Source organism: Montipora capricornis, chromosome 8, assembly GCF_036669925.1.
Source record: "Montipora capricornis isolate CH-2021 chromosome 8, ASM3666992v2, whole genome shotgun sequence".
NCBI classification, from domain to species: Eukaryota; Metazoa; Cnidaria; class Anthozoa; order Scleractinia; family Acroporidae; genus Montipora; species Montipora capricornis.
The window spans coordinates 1,489,206-1,515,464 of NC_090890.1; the positions used below are offsets into that span (position 1 = coordinate 1,489,206).

At 39.0% G+C, this 26,259-nt stretch overlaps 1 protein-coding gene across 3 annotated transcripts in view; it reads right to left on the reverse strand.

Annotated features, from left to right (window-relative positions):
* Window positions 1-12,547: 12,547 nt before the first annotated feature.
* Window positions 12,548-26,259, reverse strand: part of LOC138059894 (Krueppel-like factor 5) — a 40,532-nt gene continuing 26,820 nt past the window's right edge. For all 3 annotated transcript variants that reach the window (XM_068905542.1, XM_068905544.1, XM_068905543.1), the window contains exon 2: window positions 12,548-13,250. In XM_068905542.1, the coding sequence (XP_068761643.1) occupies window positions 12,642-13,238 (597 nt within the window). In that variant the 5' untranslated portion in view covers window positions 13,239-13,250 and the 3' untranslated portion in view covers window positions 12,548-12,641. The remainder of the gene's footprint in view (window positions 13,251-26,259) is intronic.

Below are 26,259 nucleotides of genomic sequence, written 5' to 3' on the forward strand. Positions count from 1 at the left end.
GCGCTTCCTGCTGCTCTTCTAAGCTCTTCTTTTCTTTCTGCCTTTTGTTCTGTGATCTCTTGGGCTTGTATTTGTCGTTTGATTGTAATTAGCACTTCCGGGACAACTTTCATCCGCTTTCAATGCAGTTTGCAGCACATTATTTAGGAACCTAATTACTGTCATCAGACTTTTGTTTCACTGTCTGCTTCTGATTTATTTTCCATGATGTCCATCCAACTGCCAATTGATCGCAATCTCTTAACCAAGCAAGCTTGACTTGAATGAACTCTTTCACTATGTTGTAGCATCCTTTACTGCTTCCACGCCGAATCCACGCTCTTGTCTTACCACGTCGTTTTTTCCGACTTTTTGTCCTCATTAATGAGTTCGCTTCTCCGTGGGGCACAGAAGAGAAATATTTAGAAGCAGGCTTTTTTGATGTTTTGACCGAGCAAAAACTGGGGCGAGAGGAAAAGCTCTCTTTTGGGAAACCCAACGGAAACGCATGCTACGCAGACTACGGTGGCGGCGATATGATCAGAATGGAAGGGGGGGGGGGGGGGGGGGGCGATGGGGCTGGTTATGTGAATCGCTTACATAGTATTTCCCTTAGAAGAATATAGGACATTCCCTTTGTCTCATACCTGTTTATCGATACAAGTGTGTTTAATCTCGTTCACTGGCAGTATACTGAGAGAGCCTGATTTAGCACCACTTGATTTCCCATGATTTTTCTTCAGATGCTACGATATTTTATTCGCCGATGTTCTTCGTCAGAGGTGTCTGAAGGCCAGTTCTGATAATATGATTCTTTGCCTTAACCAGGAGCTAATGAGCATAGCAGGAGCTTGCCTCTCCCATAAAAGGCCAATGAGTCAACCTTTGCGAGTGTATTTTTTGATTTTTAGAACGCCACGAGTTCTTCGGCTCTGCATGCACTGCTTAGAATGGTCAATTAGAATAAAGATATTGCCAACAGAAGGCAAAAATAGCAAAAACAATGCATGCAAATTGTGCATTGTGCAAATCTGTGTAAATTTATGTAAATATGAGTCCCCTGCTGAAGAGCTAGTTCTAAAAGCAGAAAGATACGTGCAAAGATTGACTCAATGATATAGTACATAGGGAGGCTCCTACTCACGGGCTCATGTCTTAATCCCGCTAACCTTCCCTGCTTCTCATCACTCATATGTTTCTTTTAAGAAATGGACTTAACCCATTCACCCCTAAACTGGCCATATATATATACTTAGTATTTTACTTTGTCTAACGCCAGACTATTTTACTCGTCAATTGGGAACCCCCAGGAGTCAATGGGTTAAGGTGACACTTTACCCGATCTTTTTCTTCTTCTGTGAGATAATGTCCACAATTTAAGAGGTCCCGGTAAAGGAGTTCGTACGAACATTTAATATCAAGAGCATTAGGCAGATGAGGTTGTATTTGCCTTTATTATATGGCTTGTGTTTGTAGCCGATATAGCGCGCGCTCTGATTGGCTAATTGTGACTGAATTGTAGGGCATTATTCTCCCGTAATGCCCACGGCCGATTACGGGCTTGCAAAAACAAAGCAAAAGGTAATTAAAAAGCCATATAATAAACTACTTTACTAACCACCGAGCTAGCTCGAGCCGTACTGGGGAATATTGGCCCTCGGTCGTTTTTGTACGGACCTAACTGCGTTCGATGACCGGGCCTAGATGGGTGGGGTGGGTCTGAGTGAATGATAAACTAAGCCCCCTCACAGCCCCTGGCGTCCGAAAATTAATGTGAGTTGTAACTCGGTCGAAAATTCTAGGGTAACTTTGTCTTGACGATGTAATTTACGAAAAGTCTGGGAAAACCTCGAGCACCTAAATTACGAAAATTCTAGGGCAACTTTTTTTTTCCGAAATTCAAGGCAAAATGTTCTTTCCCTTGAGGAGAAAATTTCCGAACATTTTAGGCGACCTTACATCCGAACAGATATTTTACTGAAATCATTCGTTGGGTGCCCCTGTTAGTATGGCGTGTTCACAAGAAAAGAGCAAGTATTTTTCAATTTTTATTTGAATATGAAGGTCTGTTAGCTTTCCGAAGTGTCACATTGCAAACGCGAGTGACTAATATGAGCAACCACATGACATTTAAAAACTAGTAGAAGCTATCGCTAAGTGCTAACGAAACAGTCAATATAATACAAAGTTTGCAGATTTGTATCAGACTTCCAAAATACCCAACAGTATGTAGTTGTAATTTTTTTGTTAGAAAGTACTGCAACTCAACTTATCTAGTTAACATTAATACAATAATAGAAATTGCACACTTTCAACAACAATGTAGATGTCAACGTGTTTTGTAATAATATGGAAAGTATTGCTGTAATTTTTGAACGATCGTAATTTTAACAGGAACATACAGTAAGTAAGTTGAATAAAATCAGTGCCTTCAAAAAATCGCCAAAGCGTTTTCAGACTTTTCAGTGTGAAACATGCAATGGGGAATCAAACTCTCTCGCACATGAAAATTGTTTCACTTGTATTTTGCAAGATAAAGCCATGAATTATGAGTCAAATTGATCGTTGAATTATGTACTTTGCAGATAACGTATTTCCTTTGAAAATTAAATTAAGTTGTTCTACTCGCGGGCGGAAATCCGAAATTGCCGGTTTTATAGTTTTGACCTCGTTCACTCAATGTAGAACACGGTGATTCGAAAATAAATATTAAAGAACACTCAAAGAAAGTGTACACAACACAATGGTCAAGGAAATGGAAAAAAAAATGGGTTTTCACTCACCTCCGAACACAAGAACATCAATAGACGCGCGCGTAATGCAAGTTTGTCTAATGACACCACACATCAAAACACGCGCAAAACACTTTTCACATCACGATCGACAATGTTTCTGCCTGCTGCAATACTTCGCACGGTACTAAGCTGGCAGCGTCGCATCTTTGCTCGGCTTGCTCATTGGCAATAAAAAGGACAGAATGCAGGAAATTCAAAATGCAAAGATTTACAGTTTGTGCAGTTATATTCATGTCCAATTTTTAGACTTAAAGAATTGTATTGTAGCCTTCTTCACCAGAATTATAAAATTAAACGAGACTTACCTTAAGTCGATGTTTAATTGATTCTACTTCGTCATCAGTCAGGAACGAAGGAGTTACATACCCAGCCCTGAGCTATTTTCCCACCCAGCTCCTTCGTTCCTCTTGCTCTTCCCTGGAAACGCTCCCTTTGAAGACTGACCTGATAAACATGCGCATGCTTCTCATGTAACTCCTTCGTTCCTGAGTGATGACGAAGTAGAATTCCAATCAAACATCGACTTAAGGTAAGTCTCGTTTAATTTTATAATTCTACCCCGTCATCAGTCCTTGTCACAACTGGTTACATGAAATTTGAGATCCCCGGGAAACGCGACATAAGTATCTGGAAGGGCCTGGTAGAGAGAAAACGAATACGTAGCTAGTGAAAAAAGGAAACGTCGATTTATTTGTGCTAAAACTTTGCCAGTGGTACATGAAAGGGCAAAGCGAACTACATGAGAGGCGATGAGCTATGAAAAGGCTTATTGTAGTGTTTGGCGAACATGTGTGCATTGGACAAATCGCCTGCCCTGAGGATGTCCTTCAGCGCAACGCTAGCCTGAGAGGCAAAGGATGTAGAGGAGGACCGACCACTGTGGGCAGCAAACTGAGAAACGTCCACCCCGGCGTCCCTGAGCACCGACTTCGTCCATTTGCCTATGGTAGTGTTGGAGACAGGTTTGTGAGGTCACACCTAGCTGAGGAGTAGTTGTCAAGTATTCTCCCGGAAAGTTGCGGGTGCACTCAGGTAGTGCTCGAGGTGTGTAACGACACAAAGGTCAGGGTCGGCCTGAAAGACGCAAATTCTAGGTGAGCAATATGCTTCCCAGGATTGGTGGTCTTTAGTGGTTTGCATATGGTAAACACATGAGTCTGGAAGCTTTTGCATGCAGTCGATTCGCAGTTTGGACAGAGTTTGGCATCATTCTTTGCCAGGAAAGCAGGCAGAGCAAGCCGGTCAGTTTAAGGGTAAGAAATTTAAGGCTGCGGGGTGCTGGTTGCAAGGTTTTGAGGTAGCGTAGAACGACACTGACGTCCCAAATGGTGTTGTACCAGGGTAGAGAAAACGAGAAACGAGGGGATGTGTTCCAAAGGTAGTGCCCCCAAGCAGGGTTAAAACCGAGGACAGCGCGGATCTCGCCGTATTGATGGCGCTGTATCCCAGATATTCCCGGAAACGAGAAGCCAGAAAATCGACTCCCTGTTCAACAGGGCTTCTGTCTCACAGATGCCCCGCTGCGCACAGAATGTTTAAAAATTTTCCCAGGTAGGTGTGGTACTGTTTGCCGGTATCCGCGCGCCAAGAAGCCATGATAATGGTCTTGGCGTTCAAAGAAAGGTCCGTGCGATCTAATCTTTTGCGGATAAGAGGCATGCGAGCAACTCTAATTTCTGGTGAAGAGGGCGTAGCTTGTCCGGTTTATTTGGCAGAGCCAGAAGGTGGCTGCTTGGTTTTAGGTGGATTGGTGGACACTTTGTCATGCGCATTGCTTTGCGAACCACGGTTGTGTTGCCCAGTTGGGCAGTACATAGATCCCCTCCGCTTTTGTCCTCCCGTATTTTCTTTAATACTGAGGTTATTACACTGAAAGGAGAGGATGCATTAAATTTCATGTTAGTCCAAATCAGAGAGAACGCGTCCACAGCGATAGCCCCAGGACCTGGTCGGTAGGCGACGTATTGGGAAAACTGGTAGTTTAGCCGAGAGGCAAATAAATCCGTGTCTGGTTTGAAATGAAGCTCGTGGAGAGCCTGTGATAAAGACGTTGCATTGAGCATTCACTCAGTTTCAGAGCCTCTACATTACTCGACCCGGTAATGTGTGTGGCGCTAAGCCAAACATCTTAAGTTATGCACTAGTTATCCATCCTCTATGACGGATTAAGATTGGAGTTATCCGGATGTGGGGTGAACCTAAGCTAGTGGAATAAGGTAAAGGTTTCAATGGCATTGACAGCACAATCATTGTAAGTGCTATCCTGAAAGTAGAGGTCATCAATATACCCACTAGAAATGTGGCCCTTCTTATGCAATTCAGAGAGGGCCGGTTGCAAGAGTTTCGAGAATTTTCGGGGGCCACAGCAAAGCCCATTTGGTAGGGAAGGAAAATTGGAAAAGATGTCCTTTAAACAAAAATCTGAGATATTTCCGGGGAGATTTGGCAATTGGCACAGAATAATATGCATCCTTTGAGTCAACAGATGCCATAAAACAATCTTTCTCTATTAGTTTGATTATGGTATGAATTGTGTCCATTTTAAAATGGATTTGACAGTATGCTGATTTAGCGCTTTTAACTTGAGGATCATTCGATGAATTCCATCCTTTTTGATGTCCTTTTTTTCTCGGAGCTAAATGTCGGAGATAATTTCGCCCGAGGAGTGTTGAGCAGGCTCGATGACATGTTTGGCGAGGAGTTTGTGAATTTCCCCCGCAACTATAACCTCCTGAGAAACACTTCTCTTATTAGGGGGAATGTAGTGTAGGTGAGGATCAGAGTCAAGTTCTATTTAAGAACCATCACTGCACAGTGGATAGTATTTCCCTATCGGTAGTAAGGGAATGAGATACGTCTAAGGAATGCAAAATACACCCAGAATGGTATTTAGCACAAGCGTTCTGAAGATATGCTTTTAATCGTGGGAGAATGATAGCAAAATATATTACCGCGCGTTAAACTTTTTCTGGGGAGGCCAAAATTATTTGTCGTTCTCGCCCTTTGACTTCTTGTGCCTCTTCTCGCGGAACGGTGTGCGGGCTCCCCTTGACAAAAAATGTTGCTGGGAAGTATTGCGACCACCCAAGTGGGAGGATTTGTAACCGCGATCGCGATAGCGATTAGCGTTCCAAGAACCTTGACGTTTGCCATTGCAGTTTATGGTTGCGCCCTTTGGCGGTACGAAAGGTTTTTCCCAGACGGTTTGTTCCTTTAGCGTCGCGAACTGGTTTCGCTAGGTCCTCCCCGAAAAGAAGCTGGGAGTGCTCAGAATCTGCAGAGCAGAGGGTATGAAATTCTGGACTCAAGGCCGGTTTCAGCTGTTCACGTCTTAAGCACGCCAACTCAGCTGTCACGTGTCCAATTAGTGCCATTGCGTCAAGGTTATGAGACAATAAAGCCTTCTCGTCAGGCGTTTGGCTCTCCGTCTTCGCGGTCAAAATGCCATTGCAAGAACAGGCAATAGCGAAGGTAGCTTTCTGAAGGGCTTGTTGCATATTGGCAATTTTTAAATTGCCTTTCTTTCAGAAAGATGTAAGCGGAGTCCAAATTTCAGGGTTGACGCGCGCTACAGCGATAACTGGGCAGTTTTGTGGTTGTACATATTTGCCCAGAATTAGGAATCTCCGAGAATTTTTCCGGAGACGTTTTCCTAGCCCATTTATCTTTGACAATTTCGGCCAATTTTTGATGAATATTGCGCCCTTTATTGTCCCCGTCGTCAAAGACGACTTCTAGCTCACCTAACAAGTCATCCTGAGATTGTTTCACATCCGTATTGCCAAACGGTGGCCTGGCCAGCAAAGCATCAACTTCGTCATCGGACGCGTTCACGGTAAGAACATCAGCTTCTGGCTGAGTGTCGCCCAGTGAGAGAGGATCATCATCAGCAGAGTCTTCTGAAGCTGAAAGAGAGTGTGTGCGTGCTCTCGTACCGCCCGGTGGGCCACAATCATCCCCATGCGAGTTGAGTTGAGTTGGGTAAATAGGTTATCACATATGAACGACAAAAGGTCACCCATAGAGACCATGGTGTAATCGATTTTTTTCAGCGAACTTTGCAGTTGTTGCCCGGTGGGTCTGTATTCTCCAGTCCACTTGGCCTCCTTCCTGTTCTAAGACTGGAAATGCGCGTTCGCAATATGTATCATCTGATTGAATCGAAAAATCGAGTGCGAGGATTATCGCGAAGAAAGACCAAGATAACATTGAGCTGTATGAAGACCCCATTGACAGAGATAAATGTATAACATTGAGCTGTATACCGCGTGTGCAGCTGACCCGATAGCAAACCATGCACTGACCTGATAAGCATGCGCATGCTTCTCATGTAACCCGTAGTGACTCGGACTGATGACGAGGTAGAATTCATCATCAGTTTGCAACAACAGCCAAATCCTTAAACTCAATTTTTCCTTAACTGAGAAGTCCTTCAATAATTTCCATGCAGAATGAATGTGGTGGAAGAGGAATCAAATCCTTTGCACGGACCTTAGCACCCACCAACTTGCCACATGAAAGTTACAACAGTTTTCTTGTTTTTAATTTGGTGGGTTTCTTCCTTGTTATGCAAGATTTGGAAAGATACCACATCAGAACATAACTTAAGAACAAAATTTGGTCCTTTAATAAAAATAAAAAATAAAAAAACGTCCTTGAAAAATGGTTACAATTTTCTGTACGAATCCTGATTACATTTACTCGTGACTGACAGTGTAGTCTCCCTCACAGCCATTATTAGTGGCTGAAACACTGCACCACGAGTGGACTGTCATCTGATGACTGCTTATAATGGCTGCCTGGTAGACTATGTGACAGTGGGGTATGCCAAAATGAAAAGTTATAAATTTCATATCTTGGTTACTACAATGCTTTGCTTAACAACAGAATTAGCTTAAATGTTTCTCTAGACACTCAGGTGCTGACATTCTTTTAGTAAGATGAAGACTCCATTGACACAGACATAAGAAAAACAAAAGTTACAAGGATTGCTTGCCCTGATGATTTTTGGTGCCTGGACCCACTGTGCATTGGATGAAGTTATTTGTCTGGGGACAAGCAACATGGTTAATGAAGTTAGGCTCCTTGTGACCTGTCATTATGTTTATAATATTACGTATCCCACTAAATGTGGCAATGTAAAGTAGTTTTGTTTTGTGAAGCCACACAGTAGCAAAAAGCAAGGAAGAGAGTGGCAGTGAACAATTCTATCTCTGCCCTCTCCTAATTCTTGTGTCTCTTTAAAAGGGCACTGACATGGGTTAACTTACAAACCTTTGGTGGCTCTTTTCTTTTTCTCTTTTAGGGGAATTGACTATTTATCTTGCTCAGAGATTCTTCATTTTACACAAGAACCATTTTTTCAATTTTTGAGTCCAAAAGCTGATGCATGTCCAACGTGCAGTAACAGTGCCCCTTTAAAAAGTATTTTTACTGTATTGAATATAATAAGTTGTTCCCATTCCTGATAAAGCCTTCTGAACATTACATGAAAAGCCAGATACTTTTAAAGTGTGAGATTATTTATTATTTATTCATTTATTTTAATTATTTTAATTATTTTAATTATTGAATTTGGTATATTCTCAATGCCACTTCAAATTTGGACCCATAAGGTTGTGACTTTCATCGTTGGGAAGATTGCCTTTCATGGCTCCACCACTGACCATTACTTTCCCAAAAAAGTTGAAACAGTAATAATTTTTGGTTAATGTCAAGGATCTATTGCATTGACTCTTCTAAAGCATTTTCTGTCTAAGTTTCTATGATATATTACCCACCTCACTAGTTTATTATGCTTGCCGACAGGAGGTTGTGGGATGTAAGAGTGACATAGTTTTGTCTTTGTAAAATATCAAAATAGTTTACAAGAATCATTGTTTAAAAAGTACTATTTTTACATTAATGTCACTTTTAAAAAATAAAACTGTTTTTTCTAGAAGGAAACTAAATTTGATTCAATTAAAGATGTTATAATCATTGTGCATGGTGTTCTCTTGATTTCCAAAAATGAATGGAGTGAATGCGCCAGAGTTACCGGTACTTTGAATCTAATATCAGAGTGACTTTAACTCTTATTTTGTGTTATGTGGCCGTAAGTTCGACCACATCACGCCCTTGTTGAAAGACCTTCATTGGCTCCCAATTAAGCAACGAATCATTTTTAAAACTTTATTCCTCATGTTTAAAGCCATAAACAATTTAGCCCCTTATTATGTTTATGAGCTACTTCACCGGTATACACCTGGAACATCATTGCGCTCATCAAGTTTAAACTTCTTAGTGATTCCGCCGTCTAATTTAAAGTCATATCGCGATCGAGCCTTTTCAGTTTGTGCCCCGAAGCTACAGAACAGCCTTCCAGAGCACATCAAGCAAGCCACAAGTGTTTATGCTTTTAAAAACAGTCTTAAAACATATTTTGTTAAAAGACCTTTTTGTTTTGATTGACTCTTCGCCTTTACCTGATTCTATTGTGGCTTGAATTTTATTTTTAACTTTTTACTTTGTATTGATTGTAAAGTACCTTTTGTTAAGGCGCTATAAAAGTGTATGAATTATTATTATTATTATTATTATTATTATTATTATTATTATTATTATTATTATTATTATTATTATTATTATTATTATGAAGTTAAAATAACTCTTATCTTTGATGGGGTAGAGTTAAAGGAACTCCTTTTTCAATCTAATACAACTCCCAAATTGGAGTATAATTTAAAGAGTTAAAATAACTATCAAAACAGAATTATTTTAAACCGAAAATTTAACTCCGTTTTTCGAGTTAAAAATCTGAAAATTACTGTTCTTTGCTTTGCGGTAGATTAATATCATCACGATTGGCTTGCACGTCTTCTTTGTCAGCTAGTCAATTATATAATATGTATCGTTACCTACAAGACTACATACACATCATTTTTTTCAGTGCTTGATGTACAAATTTAAAACGTGATCGGTGATGGCTGTTAATGTGTTTGGTCATGATTCAAAAGGAAATGACGTAGAGGAAACGAAAATAGGCGTTTAAAGCTCCTTAACAATTTTTAGTGTGTGCAACAAATTCTCTACCGGTTACTATTTGGTGAGAATGTTCAAAAGTTCAGCCAACTCCATAACAGGCGGAATATTTTACGCTAAGTGCCTTCGCATCATCGGTCTGCAGCTCATCTGTTGTTCAGTGATAAATACAAGGTATGCCATACGATAACCAGCAGCGGTTATTTCTGTAACTTTTCCGGCTAAATGTATGGGTTGGTTTGCAAAGCATGAGAGCGTTCTCGTAGGCAATTTGTTGTACCATTTTTCTTCATATTGTACAATCATCAAATGGCACCTTTGGTTAGCCACGGAGCCCACGCGCATTTATCAGCACTCCACAACCAATGAAACATTAATGGACGTAAATCGCGCGCAGCCATAACACAGAAAAAGGAAGACCTTATGCATTGCATTTCTGATCTTTTGTGTTAAGAACTGACAGAGATTTCGATCTCTGAGTGAAACAGACTACCTCAGAACGACCGACTTATTGACTGATTCCGTCTCCATTGTGAGCTAGTTGAGCCAGCTCAAAAAAAGAACAATTATTCATTATTATGAGCATATAATTGTTTGTCAAGTTTCCTTTCAGCAAGAGAATCATTCATTAAGGTCGATATTTCTGAAAATAAATCTCCTCGACTGAACTGACATGCAGAGGGAGATCATCAGAAAAGTAAAACAACTGTAGAGAAAAGAGAATGTAAACAGGTAATATCTTTAAATAAATGAAACTTTATTTAACCGGCTCCTTACGCCAAATTAACATCATTGAACGCTCGTATATTACATGTATCATATATATCTTGAAACTCATGACACATTGAAAGGAAAAAAAAGAACACTTTTACCGTAGATCGCTCATACTGACTGACAGGTTGGATACGAATGATAAAAAATTAGTTTAAATATGAACTAAGAGTCATCGCTGCCATCTTATCCCCTGCATGAAGAACTGGCTGCCAGTCAAGATAAATTTCTCGTCTTTGATAAACCGCTGAATTCCTTGTCTGCTTATTACAACAACCGTTCCAAATGTATAATATTAAATGAAATTAAGAATCAAGGTGTAACTGCACAATGGCTTTCACAATCAGTTTCAATATATCTGGGACATTTCATAAAGATCGATTTGTGCCAAGCCTCGTGCATTAACCCCTTGGAAATGCACGCCTTTTCACTGTGGCTAATACTGTCAAACACGTAGTTCCTTCCTTCAACATTCAACAACTTTTGTAACTGACATCCCACGCGTTTTCAGGAAAGTGAACAGCTCTAGTATATTTTCTTATGTAACATTTGGCATGTCTTGAGCAATTTAGCTCTGTCTCGACGCGAACGCAAACGCGCTACCCCGTTCGGACTATGCATAGTGAATATGAATAATGGCCTTGGAGCAAGGGTACACCGTGAAACAAAAATAGTGTATAAATAATCAGAAAATAATGCTGCTTTGGAGAAACATGTTTGCAAGTCTCACAAATTTCCCTAAAGCTCACCGCTAATGTCTTTTTTTCCCCAAAGTACTCGTTGCTCTTGAGAGGAATTGTATTCTGCCAGCGCTCGTGCTCATTCAAAAAACGTTAGCTAATTCGGCATAACAAACACTGAATCCCGTCAGAAATTTGCAGTTGTGTTTTGGTGAAGCCTTTCGAGTAAATAGTAAGCCCAATAACACCAGTCTAGGAGCTGTTATCAGTAATAAATAATTTAAATCTTCTTGTACGAGTTCGTGTTTCTTTAACCAAAAGTTGCTTTGTGTCATCAAACCTTGTCAGTTACTATATCGTTTGTCAGAGTCTTTCAATCATGCACAAATTAATTTCTAAACGGCTCCAAGAGTTTTTCCAAACATGTCCACGATACATGGGAAAAACAAAAACAAAAACAAAAGAGGAATTCGAAGAAAAATCGCTCCTCGCCATGCTTCTCTCTGATAACCGTACATTTCAAGGTCATTTCAAGGTGATAAAAATAAAGGCGGATACAAAGAAAATACGTTTTGATATCTATTTTGCTTTTCAAACGATGTTACATCATGAAGACTGAAGTGGTCTCTTTGTCATAAGCTGTTGAAATCTCAAAGAAAGTAATGGAAAAGAGACCTCATGCATTTCTGATCTTTTGTGTTAGGAACTGACGGAGGAGTCGATTTCTGAGTGAAACAGACTACTTCAGAACGACCGAATTATTGAATGATTTCGTCCCCATTGTGAGCTAGTTGAGCCAGCTCGAAAAAAGAACAATTATTCATTATTATGAGCATATAATTGTTTGTCAAGTTTCCTTTCAGCAAGAGAATCATTCATTAAGGTCGATGTTTCTGAAAATAAATCTCCTCGACTGAACTGACATGCAGAGGGATCTCATCAGAAAGGTAAAACAACTGCAGAGAAAAGAGAATGTAAACAGGTAATATCTTTAAATAAATGACAACTTTATTTAACCGGCTCCTTACGCCAAATTAACATCAATGACAAAGATCCTCGCATGCCAACCAACGTGGACGCAAAAATCGATATGAGTATGTTCTTTTCTTTAAAAGAACGCTCGTATATTACATATATCATATATATATTTAAGTGCATATTTTATGTACAATTTAACTCACTTATCACGTTCTTAAAATTAGAGAAGTTGGTCCGAAATATAAATGAAAGTGCAACTTTGTTACATCACCGCCAGCAGGTACTTAATGTTATTTGGAAAAATAGGAACTTGCGCGGATTGATTTAGGTCAGTTGATGCAAAAAAATATCGACACCGCCGTCAGGCGTCTTTGAAGTGTGGTACGAGAAATTGCAAACGCTACACGGGTTCTCTACATCAATGGATGTATTTTTTTATATGCGAAGATCGATGATCTGAACGACTAAAAGATTTTCCACAAAGAGGACATACGTACGGCTTTTCTCCAGTATGTCTTCGGTAGTGGCGCTTGAGTTCATCTGAACGTCGGAAACACCATCCACAGTTTTCCCAAGGACACAGGAAAGGTTTTTTACCCGTATAAATCCGCTTGTGAGTTCCGAGATGAGAGCTCTTGGTGTAACGGTTTTTACAGCCAGGGAAATCACAGAGAAAGTCATGATGTAGTTCCAGTTCTTTGTGATCGGAAACGGGTTGGGCTGTTTGTGCATGTGTACTGAAATTACATCCGTATGCTGCATCATCGTTCGATGTCGTGCGGACAGAAGACGGCGTTGTTGCAAGCATAGTTACCTGTGGCAACTGGTGTCTTAGATTTAGAGATGGAATAGACGCCGACTGTGCAACAGTACACGTTCCAATCGTAATTCCTGTCTCTGGAAAGCGGCAGTTTTTCTTTCCTATGATCATTTTTTGAAGCTTGGGTTGGGGAAGATGCGACGAGGTTTCCACGGGTGACGTTGTAGGAGAAGATGAACTCAGACTGCTATCCATCTCACGAATGATCTGTTAGAGAAATAAGAGTTACCGTGACAGGTTTATCCAACATCATGATTATTTCTGGTTTTAATCCCATACCTTCGCAAAGTAAAATGCCACAATTGAGTGACCGATCGAGGAGCAATGGCTTTTGTCGGAAATGTATGTAGTTGTTCAAACTGAAGAACTTTAAAGGATACCTGTCGTCCTTTGCAGTTAAACTGCTAATCGTCGTACATCTCCTTCAGGGATCACAAACTCGTTAGAGCAATACTGCTCGGCATTATATCGCGAAAAGGTTAATTCACTGAGATACTGATGAAATGAGAGAACAACTTTTTACAGGGAGTTTGAAGAACAAACCATCATTTTAATATTCTGAGGAAAATCAGCCATTCGTACAATGTCTCTCGAACTAATGATCCTCAATTGTATTTCTTGTTCAAAGTAAGCTAACAAATTTCCGAGCAGTTGTCAATGTTTTCCTCCTCTTGCTATTTATCAGCGGTAACATAACGCTAGAAAACTAAAAGGTTGTCTGATTGTTTTATGAACTTTACGAGGGTATCGAAAAGCACGAACTCGTCATTAGTGTTTACCCAAAAGCTTACATCAAAAATGCACGCTATTATAATATCTCTCAGAAAATTTGTAGGTTGACTAAATCATTCATGCATTGCAACTGACCTGTTGAATTTCTTCCTCCCTGGTGGGTATTAGCAGCGAATAGATGCCGCCCGTTATCAGATTTCCTTTGGTACATGACACCGTCTTGTAATCTAAACAAGTTATCGAAACTTGTACAAGCCATAAGCATTTGGCTGTCTTGTTTAAGAGACGGCCCCAATGAACGAGTTGCCCGGTAGTCGGATCCACATACGCAAAGGGTTCTGGGGGTCGCCAGAGGGCAAACATTGCAAGTCGCTGTGAGAAAATATATGGCGGAAACTTATTCGACGTCCAAAAAAAAAAACACAAAGACTTTGGAGAGAGATCAGCCTTTTTTTCGACCCAGTTTTATGAGAAATCGATTTGGGCAATGTTGATAAGTGACAACTGAAAGTTTTTGTTTGAATAACCGTGAAATATAATAAAATTTGCTGATTAACTTGAGCGGGAAGTTAGGATGTCCCATATGCGCGACAAAAGGACACCCATACAGGCCATGGTCTGATCGAGCTTTTCAGTTGTTGCCCTGTAGGCACTGGTTAAAAATAAATAAGTAATAATCTTTATTATCTCGTGATAAAAGAACATATCTCGAGTTACAAATATATCAAATTTAAGAAATTACAGCTATAGCTATATTAATAAAATAACATCAATAATCTAGCAACCTAAATACTTTATTTAAAAATTAGTCTATTTACATACGAGTTTTTCAACCTTTCAGTATTAACTGCTGGGCGCTTTACAGATGTTTTCCGTAAGTTATAATTTGTTTCCTTTTCTTTTGGACTAATAGAGGGTGACGTATATAAATTCAAGTCCGATTCTTCTAAAATGCTACGAATGTCTATTTTAACCGATATATATTTTCTTTTAAAACTTCTGTCTAAAAATGATTGTATATAAGTGAGATCAGAGTCAGACGCCCCATATACAGACAGGCCATACGTGAAATTCGGTAAAACCGTACTGTGTTAAAAAAACCGGTACACCCCTTCCTGACACATCCCTTCTTTTCTTAGCGAACTTAAAATAAAAAGGCACTCATTGGACTTCAATAGTTTCGATTTAACGTGAAGGTTGTATTTACAATTACTTTGAAAAGTAACCCCCAAGATTAGTAATTCATTACATTGTTGAATTTTGTGAATTTGGGCGATATTGTCATTGCAATTACTCTTGCAAAAGACCAGCTCCTTACACTTTACGGGATTACATACCATTTTGTTATTATTTGTCTATGTTAAAAACTCGTCCACGAGATCTGTGCGGCATAAGCCGTTACTCCAGATAGGAACAATAATGCTGGAATCATCGGCATATTTGAAAAGAGCACCGTTGGTTACCTAATACAAGCTCTAAATCGTTTATAAAGATGTTAAATAAATATGGGCCACTAACACTTCCTTGTGTTGTCCCCCTATTAATCTTTTTCCACTGACCCTCAAAGCTATTGTAAACAACTCGTTGTTGACGATTATCAAGAAAACTAAGGTACCAATTAATAATGTGGGGATCTAATGGTAATCGCTTAAGCTTATTGGATAGCATTTCATGGTTAATACAATCGAACGCTTTACTGAACGTTAACCCGTTGGGTCTGTATTCTTGTCCACTTGGCCACCTTCAGGCCCGGTATTCATAGCGGAGAGGGAAGCCATTACGAATTGTTGCGCGTTCGCAATATCATCTGATTGAATCGTAAAATCGAGTGTTCAGAAGACCACGATATTTTCAATTAATAGTCTAAGTGCGTGGATTATCCCGACTAAAGACCAAGATAATATTGTGAGGAAATTATTCCAGCAGGAGCTGTATACCGCGTGTGCAGCTGACCCAATAGCAAATCATGCACTGACCTGATAAGCATGCGCATGCTTCTCATGTAACACGTAGTGACTCGGACTGATGACGAGGTAGAATTAATCATCAGTTTGCAACAACAGCTAAATCCTTAAACTCAATTTTTCCTAAAGAAGTCCTTCAATAATTTCCATGCAGCTTGAATGTGGTGGAAGAGCCGGAATCAAACCTTTTGAACGGACTTTAGCACCCCACCAACGTGCCACATAAAGAGTTTTCTTGTTGTTACCAGTGTGGGTTTCTTCCTTGTTAGACAATCCTTGGAAAGACTATCTTCAAAATTCTGTGCCATATCAGTCCATATATGGTTTAAAAGTGAAATTTGGTCCTTAAAAAAAAGTCCGTGAAAAACGGTTACAGTTTTCTGTATGAATCCTGATTCCACCTACTCGTGACTGACAGTGTAGTTTCCCTCACAGCCATTATTACTGGCTTAAACACAGCACCACGAGTGGACTGTTGTCTGATGACTCCTTATAATGGCTGCCTGGTAGACTATGTGACAGTGGGGAATACCACAATGAAAAGTTATAAATTTTATATCTTGGTTACTACAATGCTTTGCTTAAAAAGAGAATTAGCCTAAATGTTCATCTAGACAGTCAGGTGTTGACATTCTTTTAGTAGGATGAAGACTCCATTGACACAGAGATAAGAAAGACAAACTCTCCAAGGATTGTTTGGCTTGTGACGTTTGGTACCTGCACCCACTCTGCATTGGATGAAGTTATTTGTCTGGGGACAAGCAACATGGTTAATGAACTTAGGCTCCTCCCATCATTATGTTTATAATATTAGGTATCCCACTAAGTGGGGCAAACTTCAGTATCACAGCGTACCAGAGTGACAGTAAACAATTTTATCTCTGCCCTCTCATAATTCTTGTGTTTCTTTAAAGCAGCACTGACATGGGTTGTCTTATAAACCTTTGATGGCTCTTTCTTTTTCTCTTTTAGGGGAATCGAATATTTATCTTGCCCAGAGATTCTTCATTTTACACAAGAACCATTGCCACTGTCATTTTGAATTTTTCAAGATTTTCAATCCAGCGCTCCCAACTTAAAAACATTAGCGTAATGATTTATTTTTGAGTCCAAAAGCTGATGCATGTCCAACATGCAGTAAAAGTGCCCTTTTAAGGCAAAATATTTAGTAGTGTTTCTTCCCGTATTGAATGTAATACGTTGTTCCCATTCCCGATAAAATCTCCTGAACATTACATGTAAAGCCAGATACTTTTAAAGAGTGTGATTATTTATTATTTATTCATTAATTTAATCAGACTGAATTTGGTATATTCTCAATGCCCTTCAAATTTGGACCCATAAGGTTGTGACTTTCAACGTTGGGAAGATTGCCTTTCATGGCTCCACTACTGACCATTGTTTTTCCCAAAAAATTGAAAGAGTAATAATTTTTGGTTAATGTCAAGAATCTATTGCATTGACTCTTCTAAAGCATTTTCTGTCTAAGTTTCTATGATATATTACCCACCTCACTAGTTTATTATGCTTGCCGACAGGAGGTTGTGGGATGTAAGAGTGACATAGTTTTGTCTTTGTAAAATATCAAAATAGTTTACAAGAATCATTGTTTAAAAAGTATTATTTTTACATTAATGTCACTTTTAAATATCAAAACCTGTTTTTGTATAAGCAAACTAAATTTGATTCAATTAAAGATGTTATAATCATTGTGCATGGTGTTCTTTTGATTTCCAAAAATGAATGGACTGAATGCGCCAGAGTTACCGGTACTTTGAATCTAATACCAGAGTGACTTTAACTCTTATTTTGTGTTATGTGGCCGTAAGTTCGACCACATCACACCCTTGTTGAAAGACCTTCATTGGCTCCCAATTAAGCAACGAATCATTTTTAAAACTTTATTCCTCATGTTTAAAGCCATAAACAATTTAGCCCCTTATTATGTTTATGAGCTACTTCACCGGTATACACCTGGAACATCATTGCGCTCATCAAGTTTAAACTTCTTAGTGATTCCGCCGTCTAATTTAAAGTCATATCGCGATCGAGCCTTTTCAGTTTGTGCCCCGAAGCTACAGAACAGCCTTCCAGAGCACATCAAGCAAGCCACAAGTGTTTATGCTTTTAAAAACAGTCTTAAAACAAAACTTTTCAAAAACACTTTTGTTCTGATTGAATCTTCGCTTTTACCAGATTCTACTGTGCTTTGAATTTTATTTTTAAGTTTCTACTTTGTATTGATCGTAAAGTACCTTAGAACTTTTGTTAAGGCGCTATATATGTGTATGTTATTATTATTATTATTATTATTATTATTATTATTATCATTATCATTATCATTATCATTATCATTATCATTATCATTATCATTATCATTATCATTATCATTATCATTATCATTATCATTATTATTATTATTATTATTATTATTATATTATTATGGAGTTAAAATAACGTTTATCTTTGATGGAGTACAGTTCAAGGAACTCCTTTTTCAATCCAATACAACTCCTAAATCCAAAAGCCGAGATTTTTTGAACCGAAAATTCTAACTCCGTTTTTCGAGTGTAAAATGCTGTACGACTTTGCTTTGCGGTAGATTAATATCATCACGATTGGCTTACACGTCTTCTTTGTCACCTAGTCACTTATATGATATATCGTTACCTACAAAATTACATGCAGATCTTTTTTTCTTTTTCAGTGCTTGATGTAAAAATTTAAAACGTGATCGTTCATGGCTGTTTATGTATTCAGTAATATTTTCAAAAGGAAATGATGTAAAGGAAACGAAAATAGGCGTTAAAGCTCCTTTACAATTTTTAGAGTGGGCAAAAAATTCGCTACCGGTTACTATTTGGTGAGAATGTTCAAAAGTTTAGCCACCTCCATAACAGGCTAACTGCCTTCGCATCATCGGTCTGAAGCTCATCTGTTGATCAGTGCTGAATCCAAGGTATGCTGTACGATAACCAGCAGCAGTTCTTTCTCTTCTATTCCGGCTAAATGTATGGGTTGGTTTCCAAAGCATGTGAGCGTTCTCGTAGGCAATTTATTGTATCATTTTTCTTCATATTGTACAATCATCACGTGGCACCTTTGGTTAGCCACGGAGCCCACGCGCATTTATCAGAACTCCACAACCAATGAAACAGTAATGGACGTAAATCACGTGCAGCCATATCTTGAAACTTATGACACATTAAAAGGGAAAAAGAAAACACTTTTACCGTGGATCGCTCATACTGACTGACAGGTTGGATACGAATGATAAAAAATTAGTTTAAATATGAACTAAGAGTCATCGCTGCAATCTTATCCCCTGCATGACGAACTGGCTGCCAGTCAAGAATCAAGTATGTAAACAAACTTCTCGTCTTTGATAAACGCTGAATTCCTTGTCTGTTTCTTACAACAACTGTTCCAAATGTATAATATTAAATGAAATTAAGAATCAAGGTGTAACTGCACAACGGCTTTCACAATCAGTTTCAATATATCTGGGACATTTCATAAAGATCGACTTGTGCCAAACCTCGTGCATTAACCCCTTGGAAATGCACGCTTTTTCACTGTGGCCAATACTGTCAAACACGTAGTTCCTTCCTTCAACATTCAACCAGGAACAACTTTTGTAACTGACATCCCACGTGTTTTCAGGAAAGTGAACAGCTCTAGTACATTTTCTTATGTAACATTTGCCATGTCTTGAGCAATTTAGCTCTGTCTCGATGCGAACGCAAACGCGCTAGACCGTAAATCGCGTGCAGCCATATCTTGAAACTTATGACATATTAAAAGGGAAAAATAACACTTTTGCCGTGGATCGCTACACCGTAAATCGCGTGCAGCCATATCTTGAAACTTATGACACATTAAAAGGGAAAAAAAAACACTTTTACCGTGGATCCCTCATACTGACTGACAGGTTGGATACGAATGATAAAAGATTAGTTTTAATATGAACTAACAGTCGTCGCTGACATCTTATCCCATGCATGAAGAACTGGCTGCTAGTCAAGAATCAGGTATGTAAACAAACCTCTCGTCTTTGATAAACGCTGAATTCCTTGTCTGCTTATTACAACAACTGTTCCCAATGTATAATATTAAATGAAATTAAGAATCAAGGTGTAACTGCACAACGGCTTTCACAATCAGTTTCAATATATCTGGGACATTTCATAAAGATCGACTTGTGCCAAACCTCGTGCATTAACCCCTTGGAAATGCACGCTTTTTCACTGTGGCCAATACTGTCAAACACGTAGTTCCTTCCTTCAACATTCAACCAGGAACAACTTTTGTAACTGACATCCCACGTGTTTTCAGGAAAGTGAACAGCTCTAGTACATTTTCTTATGTAACATTTGCCATGTCTTGAGCAATTTAGCTCTGTCTCGATGCGAACGCAAACGCGCTAGACCGTAAATCGCGTGCAGCCATATCTTGAAACTTATGACATATTAAAAGGGAAAAAAAACACTTTTAACGTGGATCGCTACACCGTAAATCGCGTGCAGCCATATCTTGAAACTTATGACACATTAAAAGGGAAAAAAAAACACTTTTACCGTGGATCCCTCATACTGACTGACAGGTTGGATACGAATGATAAAAGATTAGTTTTAATATGAACTAACAGTGGTCGCTGACATCTTATCCCATGCATGAAGAACTGGCTGCCAGTCAAGAATCAGGTATGTAAACAAACTTCTCGTCTTTGATAAATGCTGAATTCCTTGTCTGCTTATTACAACAACTGTTCCAAATGTATAATATTAAATGAAATTAAGAATCAAGGTGTAACTGCACAACGGCTTTCACAATCAGTTTCAATATATCTGGGACAGTTCATAAAGATCGATTTGTGCCAAACCTCGTGCATTAACCCCTTGGAAATGCACGCTTTTTCACTGTGGCCAATACTGTCAAACACGTAGTTCCTTCCTTCAACATTCAACCAGGAACAACTTTTGTAACTGACATCCCACGTGTTTTCAGGAAAGTGAACAGCTCTAGTACAGTTTTGTATGTAACATTTGCCATGTCTTGAGCAATTTAGCTCTGTCTCGACGCGAACGCAAACGCGCTACACCGTTAGGACTATGCATAGTGAATATGAATAATCAGGCCTTGGAGCAAGGGTACACCATCAAACAAAAATAGCGTATAAAATCAGAAAATATGCTGCTTTGGAGAAACATGTTTGCAAGTCTCACAAATTTCCCTAAAGCTCACCACTGATGTCTTTTTTTCCCCAAAGTACTCGTTGCTCTTGAGACGAATTGTATTCTGCTAGCGCTCGTGCTCATTAAAAAAACCTCAGGTAATTCGGCATAAAAAAAAATGAATCCCGTCAGAAATTTGCAGTTGTGTATTGGTAAAGCCTTTCGAGTCAATAGTAAACCCAATAACACCAGTCTAGGAGCTGTTATCAGTAATAAATAATTTAAACCTTCTTGTACGAGTTCGTGTTTGTATATAATCTTTAACCAAAAGTTGATTTGTGACATCAAACCTTGTCAGTTACTATATCGTTTGTCAGAGTCTTTCAATCATGCACAAATTGCTTTCTAAACGGCTCCAAGAGTTTTTCCAAACATGTCCACGATACATGGGAAAACAAAAAACAAAAACAAAGGAGGAATTTGAAGAAAAAATCACTCCTCGCCATGCTTCTCTCTGAAACCGTACCGTACATTTGAAGGTCATTTCAAGGTGATAAAAATAAAGGCGGATACAAAGAAAATAAATTTTGATATCTTTTTTGCTTTTAAAACGATGTTACATCATGAAGACTGAAGTAGTCTCTTTGTCATAAGCTGTTGAACTCTCAAAGAAAGTAATGGAACAGAGAAAAAGGAAGACCTCATGCATTTCTGATCTTTTGTGCATGTTAGGAACTGACAGAGGAGTCGATCTCTGAGTGAAACAGACTACCTCAGAACGACCGACTTCTTGACTGATTTCGTCTTCATTGTGAGTTGAGCCAGCTCGAAAAAAGAACAATTATTCATTATTAAGAGCATATAATTGTTTGTCAAGTTTCCTTTCAGCAAGAGAATCATTCATTAAGGTCGATATTTCTGAAAATAAATCTCCTCGACTGAACTGACATGCAGAGGGAGATTATATGAGATTATATCATCAGAAAAGTAAAACAACTGTAGAGAAAAGAGAATGAAAACAGGTAATATCTTTAAATAAATGAAACTTTATTTAACCGGCTCCTTACGCCAAATTAACATCATTGACAAAGATCGTCGCATGCCAACCAACGTGGACGCAAAAATCAATATGAATATGTTCTCATCTTTAAAAGAACGCTCGTATATTACATGTATCATATATATACATGTGCATATTCTATGTACAATTTAACTCACTTATCACGTTCTTAAAATTAACGAAATTGGTCCGAAATATAATTGAAAGTACAACTTTGTTATATCACTGCCAGCAAGTACTTAATGTTATTTGGAAAAATAGGAACTTGCACGGATTGATTTAGGTGAGTTGATGCAAAAAAAATATCGACACCGCCGTCAGGCGTCTTTGAAGTGTGGTACGAGAAATTGCAAACGCTACACGGGTTCTCTACATTAATGGTTGTATTTTTTTTAATATGCGAAGATCGGTGATCTGAACGACTAAAAGATTTTCCACAAAGAGGACATACGTACAGCTTTTCTCCAGTATGTCTTCGATAGTGGCGCTTGAGTTCATCTAGACGTCGGAAACACCATCCACAGTTTTCCCAAGGACACAGGAAAGGTTTTTTACCCGTATAAATCCGCTTGTGAGTTCCGAGATGAGAGCTCTTGGTCTAACGGTTTTAACAGCCAGGGAAATCACAGAGAAAGTCATGATGTAGTTCTAGTTCTTTCTTATCGGAAACAGGTTGGACTGTTTGTTCATGTGTACTGAAATTACATCCGTATGCTGCATCATCGTTCGATGTTGTGTGGACAGAAGACGGCGTTGTTGCAAGCATAGTTACCTGTGGCAACTGGTGTCTTAGATTTAGAGCTGGAATAGACGCCGACTCTTCAACAGTGCACGTTCCCATTGTCATTCCTGTCTCTGGAAAGAGGCAGTTTTTCTTTCCTATAGTCATTTCTTGAAGCTTGGGTTGGGGAAGAGCTAGATAAGACGAGGTTTCCACCGGTAACGTTGCAGGAGAAGATGAACACAGATAGCTATCCATCTCACGAAGGATCTTTTAGAGAAATAAGGGTTACCTTTAGTTTTATCCAACATCATGATTATTTCTGGTTTTAATCCCATACCTTGATTGATTCCTATCGGGGAGCAATGGCTTTTGTCGGAAATGTATGTAGTTGTTAAAACTGTATGAAGAACTTTAAAGGATCCCTGTCATCCTTTACAGTTAAATTGCTAATGACCATACATCTCCTTCAGGGCTCACAAACTTGTAAGAGAGGTTTAGCATTTTTAGAGCAATAGTGCTCGGCTTTATGTCGCGAAAAGGTTAATTCACTGAGATATGAAATAAGCAAACTACTTTTTTTCAGGGAGTTTGCAGAACAAACCGTCATTTTGATCCTCTGAGGAAAATCAGCAATTTATAGAATGTCTCTCGAACTCATGATCCTTAATTGTATTTCTTACTCAAAGTAAGTTAATAGATTTCCGAGCAGTTGTGAATGTTTTCCTCCAATTGCTATTTATCAGCGGTAATATAAGGCTAGAAAACTAAAGTATTGTCTGATTGTTTTATGAACCGTCCGAGGGTATTACAAAGCTCGAACTCGTCATTAGCGTTCACTCAAAAGCTCACATCAGAAATGCATGCTATTATAATATCACTTAGAAAATGTGTAAGTAGACTAAATCATTCATGCATTGCAACTGACCTGTTGAATTTCTTCCTCCCTGGTGGGTATTAGCAGCGAATAGATGTCGGCCATTACCAGATTTCCTTCGCCCTGATACGAATTTTGGTACATGACACCGTCTTGTCCTCTAAACAAGTTATCGAAACTTGTACAAGCCATAAGAATTGGCTGTCTTCTTTAAGAGAGGGCCCCATGAACGAGTTGCCCGGTAGCCCAGATTCATGCTTTATACGCAAAGGGTTCTGGGGTCGCCAGAGCGCAAACATTGCAAGTCGCTGTGAGAAAATGTATGGCGGAAACTTATTCGACGTCCAAAAAAAAAAAGGATTTTGGAGAGAGATCAATGTCTTTTTCGACGGAGTTTTATTACAAATCGATTTGGGTAATGTTGATACGTGACAAGTGTAAGTTTTTGTTTGAATATCCGTGAAATATGAGATAAAATTAGCTCATTAACTTCCTTGCTTGCGTAAGGTTATTGTGAAATGGTCTCAAAATATTACAAAATAAAGAATAAATCTGGAGGAAATAGCTCAATAAAGCCTTTTAAGTTGTATTTACGTGTGTATAGGCTGGCCTATTTCTAAATTCAGCAATTCAAATAATTTTGGAAATATGCCTGATACGGCGATCAAATGTATTGCGCTTTGTGGGGTTGTGACAACGATCGAAGGTACCTAGGGAAGCGAAAGATTCTCAGTCCTCATGTTGAAATATTAAGATTTTACTTGCCCAGGAACAACAATAACGTTTTTGTCGTGGGCTAGAACAAGCAATCGTGACCAATTCAAGGTTTCCATGAGTAAGTACAAAGGTCTGCTGAAATAATTTTGTACAAGATTACAGAACCTCTGAATGTCCTACACCGTTTGTACATAGGAGAGTATAATTGTGTGAGTACTAAAACCTAAAAGACCTGCTCCAAAGATCAGATCTACAAAGAACTAGTATATGAAGATGTACTGGTCGAAGTCATAGTGTAGCTTGACAAGTTTTCTTAGCTCCAGTGACATTGATACTGTCTTGTAGATGTCAGTTTGACAGAAGAAAAAGTTTGTTTACATGTAACAGCCTAGGCATATGAATTCCCCACGGTGTTATCTAAATCTATCGAAACAGAGACTGCGCGCTGTATTCTGAGGAAGAGGAGCATTAAAACAGCTACCTCGAGGCAGAAGGACATTGAAATAGTTTGCTTGAGCAGAATCATCGTACTTCATTAAAGTGATTGGACTTTCATAGAGTCTGTAGAAAAATAGTAGCGGCTGAAAAAACGGTTAGCTTTTTCTCAATCAATTTTTTGCGCCGTTTAACATGGTCTGAGTCGAGGAACTTTTTTGAACTTTCGTTGCTAGATAAGTTTCACGAAATGTAGAACCGCGTTCTACTTCTGCAACGGTCGCAGCAATCGTAGTGGTGATAAAAACGGGAGTTTCACCGTGTAACACCACTTCGTGAAACTGGTCTCGCTCGGTCTTGATACACTACGCTAAGTAAGCCAATCCGATACCGGCTATGGCGATGTAAACAACATTTTTGATTCCCGAATAAGTTTCGACCTTTTATGTTACGCGGTTTAACGCCTGCTGCTGAGCCTTCTTTTTCCAGCGCCGTTGTACATACGTTTTAGCTAAAAGTTTCAACGTGTTTCGAGACCATGACGCGGATCCTTTCACGAGCAAGGTTAATCCGAATGAATATTATCTCATATTTCACGGTTATGAAAACAAAAACTTACACTTGCCACTTATTAACATTGCCTAAATCGATTTCTGATAAAACTGTATAGAGAAAAGCGTTGAGCCCTCTCCAAAATAGTTTTTTGGAGGTCGAAATAACTTTCTGCCATACATTTTCTTACAGCGACTTGCAATGTGTGCCCCTGGCGACCCCAGAACCCTTTGCATATAAAGAGGAATCCGATTTCTGGCACCACATTCATTGAACGGATTTAGCTAAGATAGTTTACCCATAAGGCATACAACAGTAAATTACATAAAACGTAATTCTTCCTGATTGCGTGTTAGGATTACTTGACTTTTACGTGGGTTTGCGTGAATCTCTGCGCTTCCTGAAGTTAGCTGTGGATTTAGCAGTCACTTAACCCGATCGCCAGTGTTCTTATGCAAAGTTTGCCGCGCATTCGTTAGCCCCTCAAATGCTCTCCGAGGCTATTAAGAGTCACGCTGCAACAAGCAAAGGCCAAGTTTTCAAGTGTGCTCAACGACGTTTAAAACGGGCTTTTAAACGTCGCATGTGCCGAATCTAATGCAAATGAAAAAAATCTATTGTTTTCGCTCATTTGCATTAGACTGTCAGCACATGTAAAATGCGACGTTGAAAACGGGCCTAAGTTACAAGAGCGGCTTTCCTTTCACCCTTATCTAGTTACGTCATGTCGGACACAATTATCTTTTTAAGTAAAAACTTAAAGACGTTTGAATCTAAGGCCACAGCTAAACAATAAATGAACAAGAAAGATCGCGATTGATTTAATGTTCTGTTCCGCAGTTTTTCAGGCACGTAGATGATTCTAGAAGGCCAAGAAAGTTCGGGTAATGTTCGGAGGCTCCGATTGGTTCTCGAAATAGAAATTAGTTTTTTTCAGACTCAAACACGGGGTATCGAATGTTCGCCAGTCGCTCGCTTTATTTC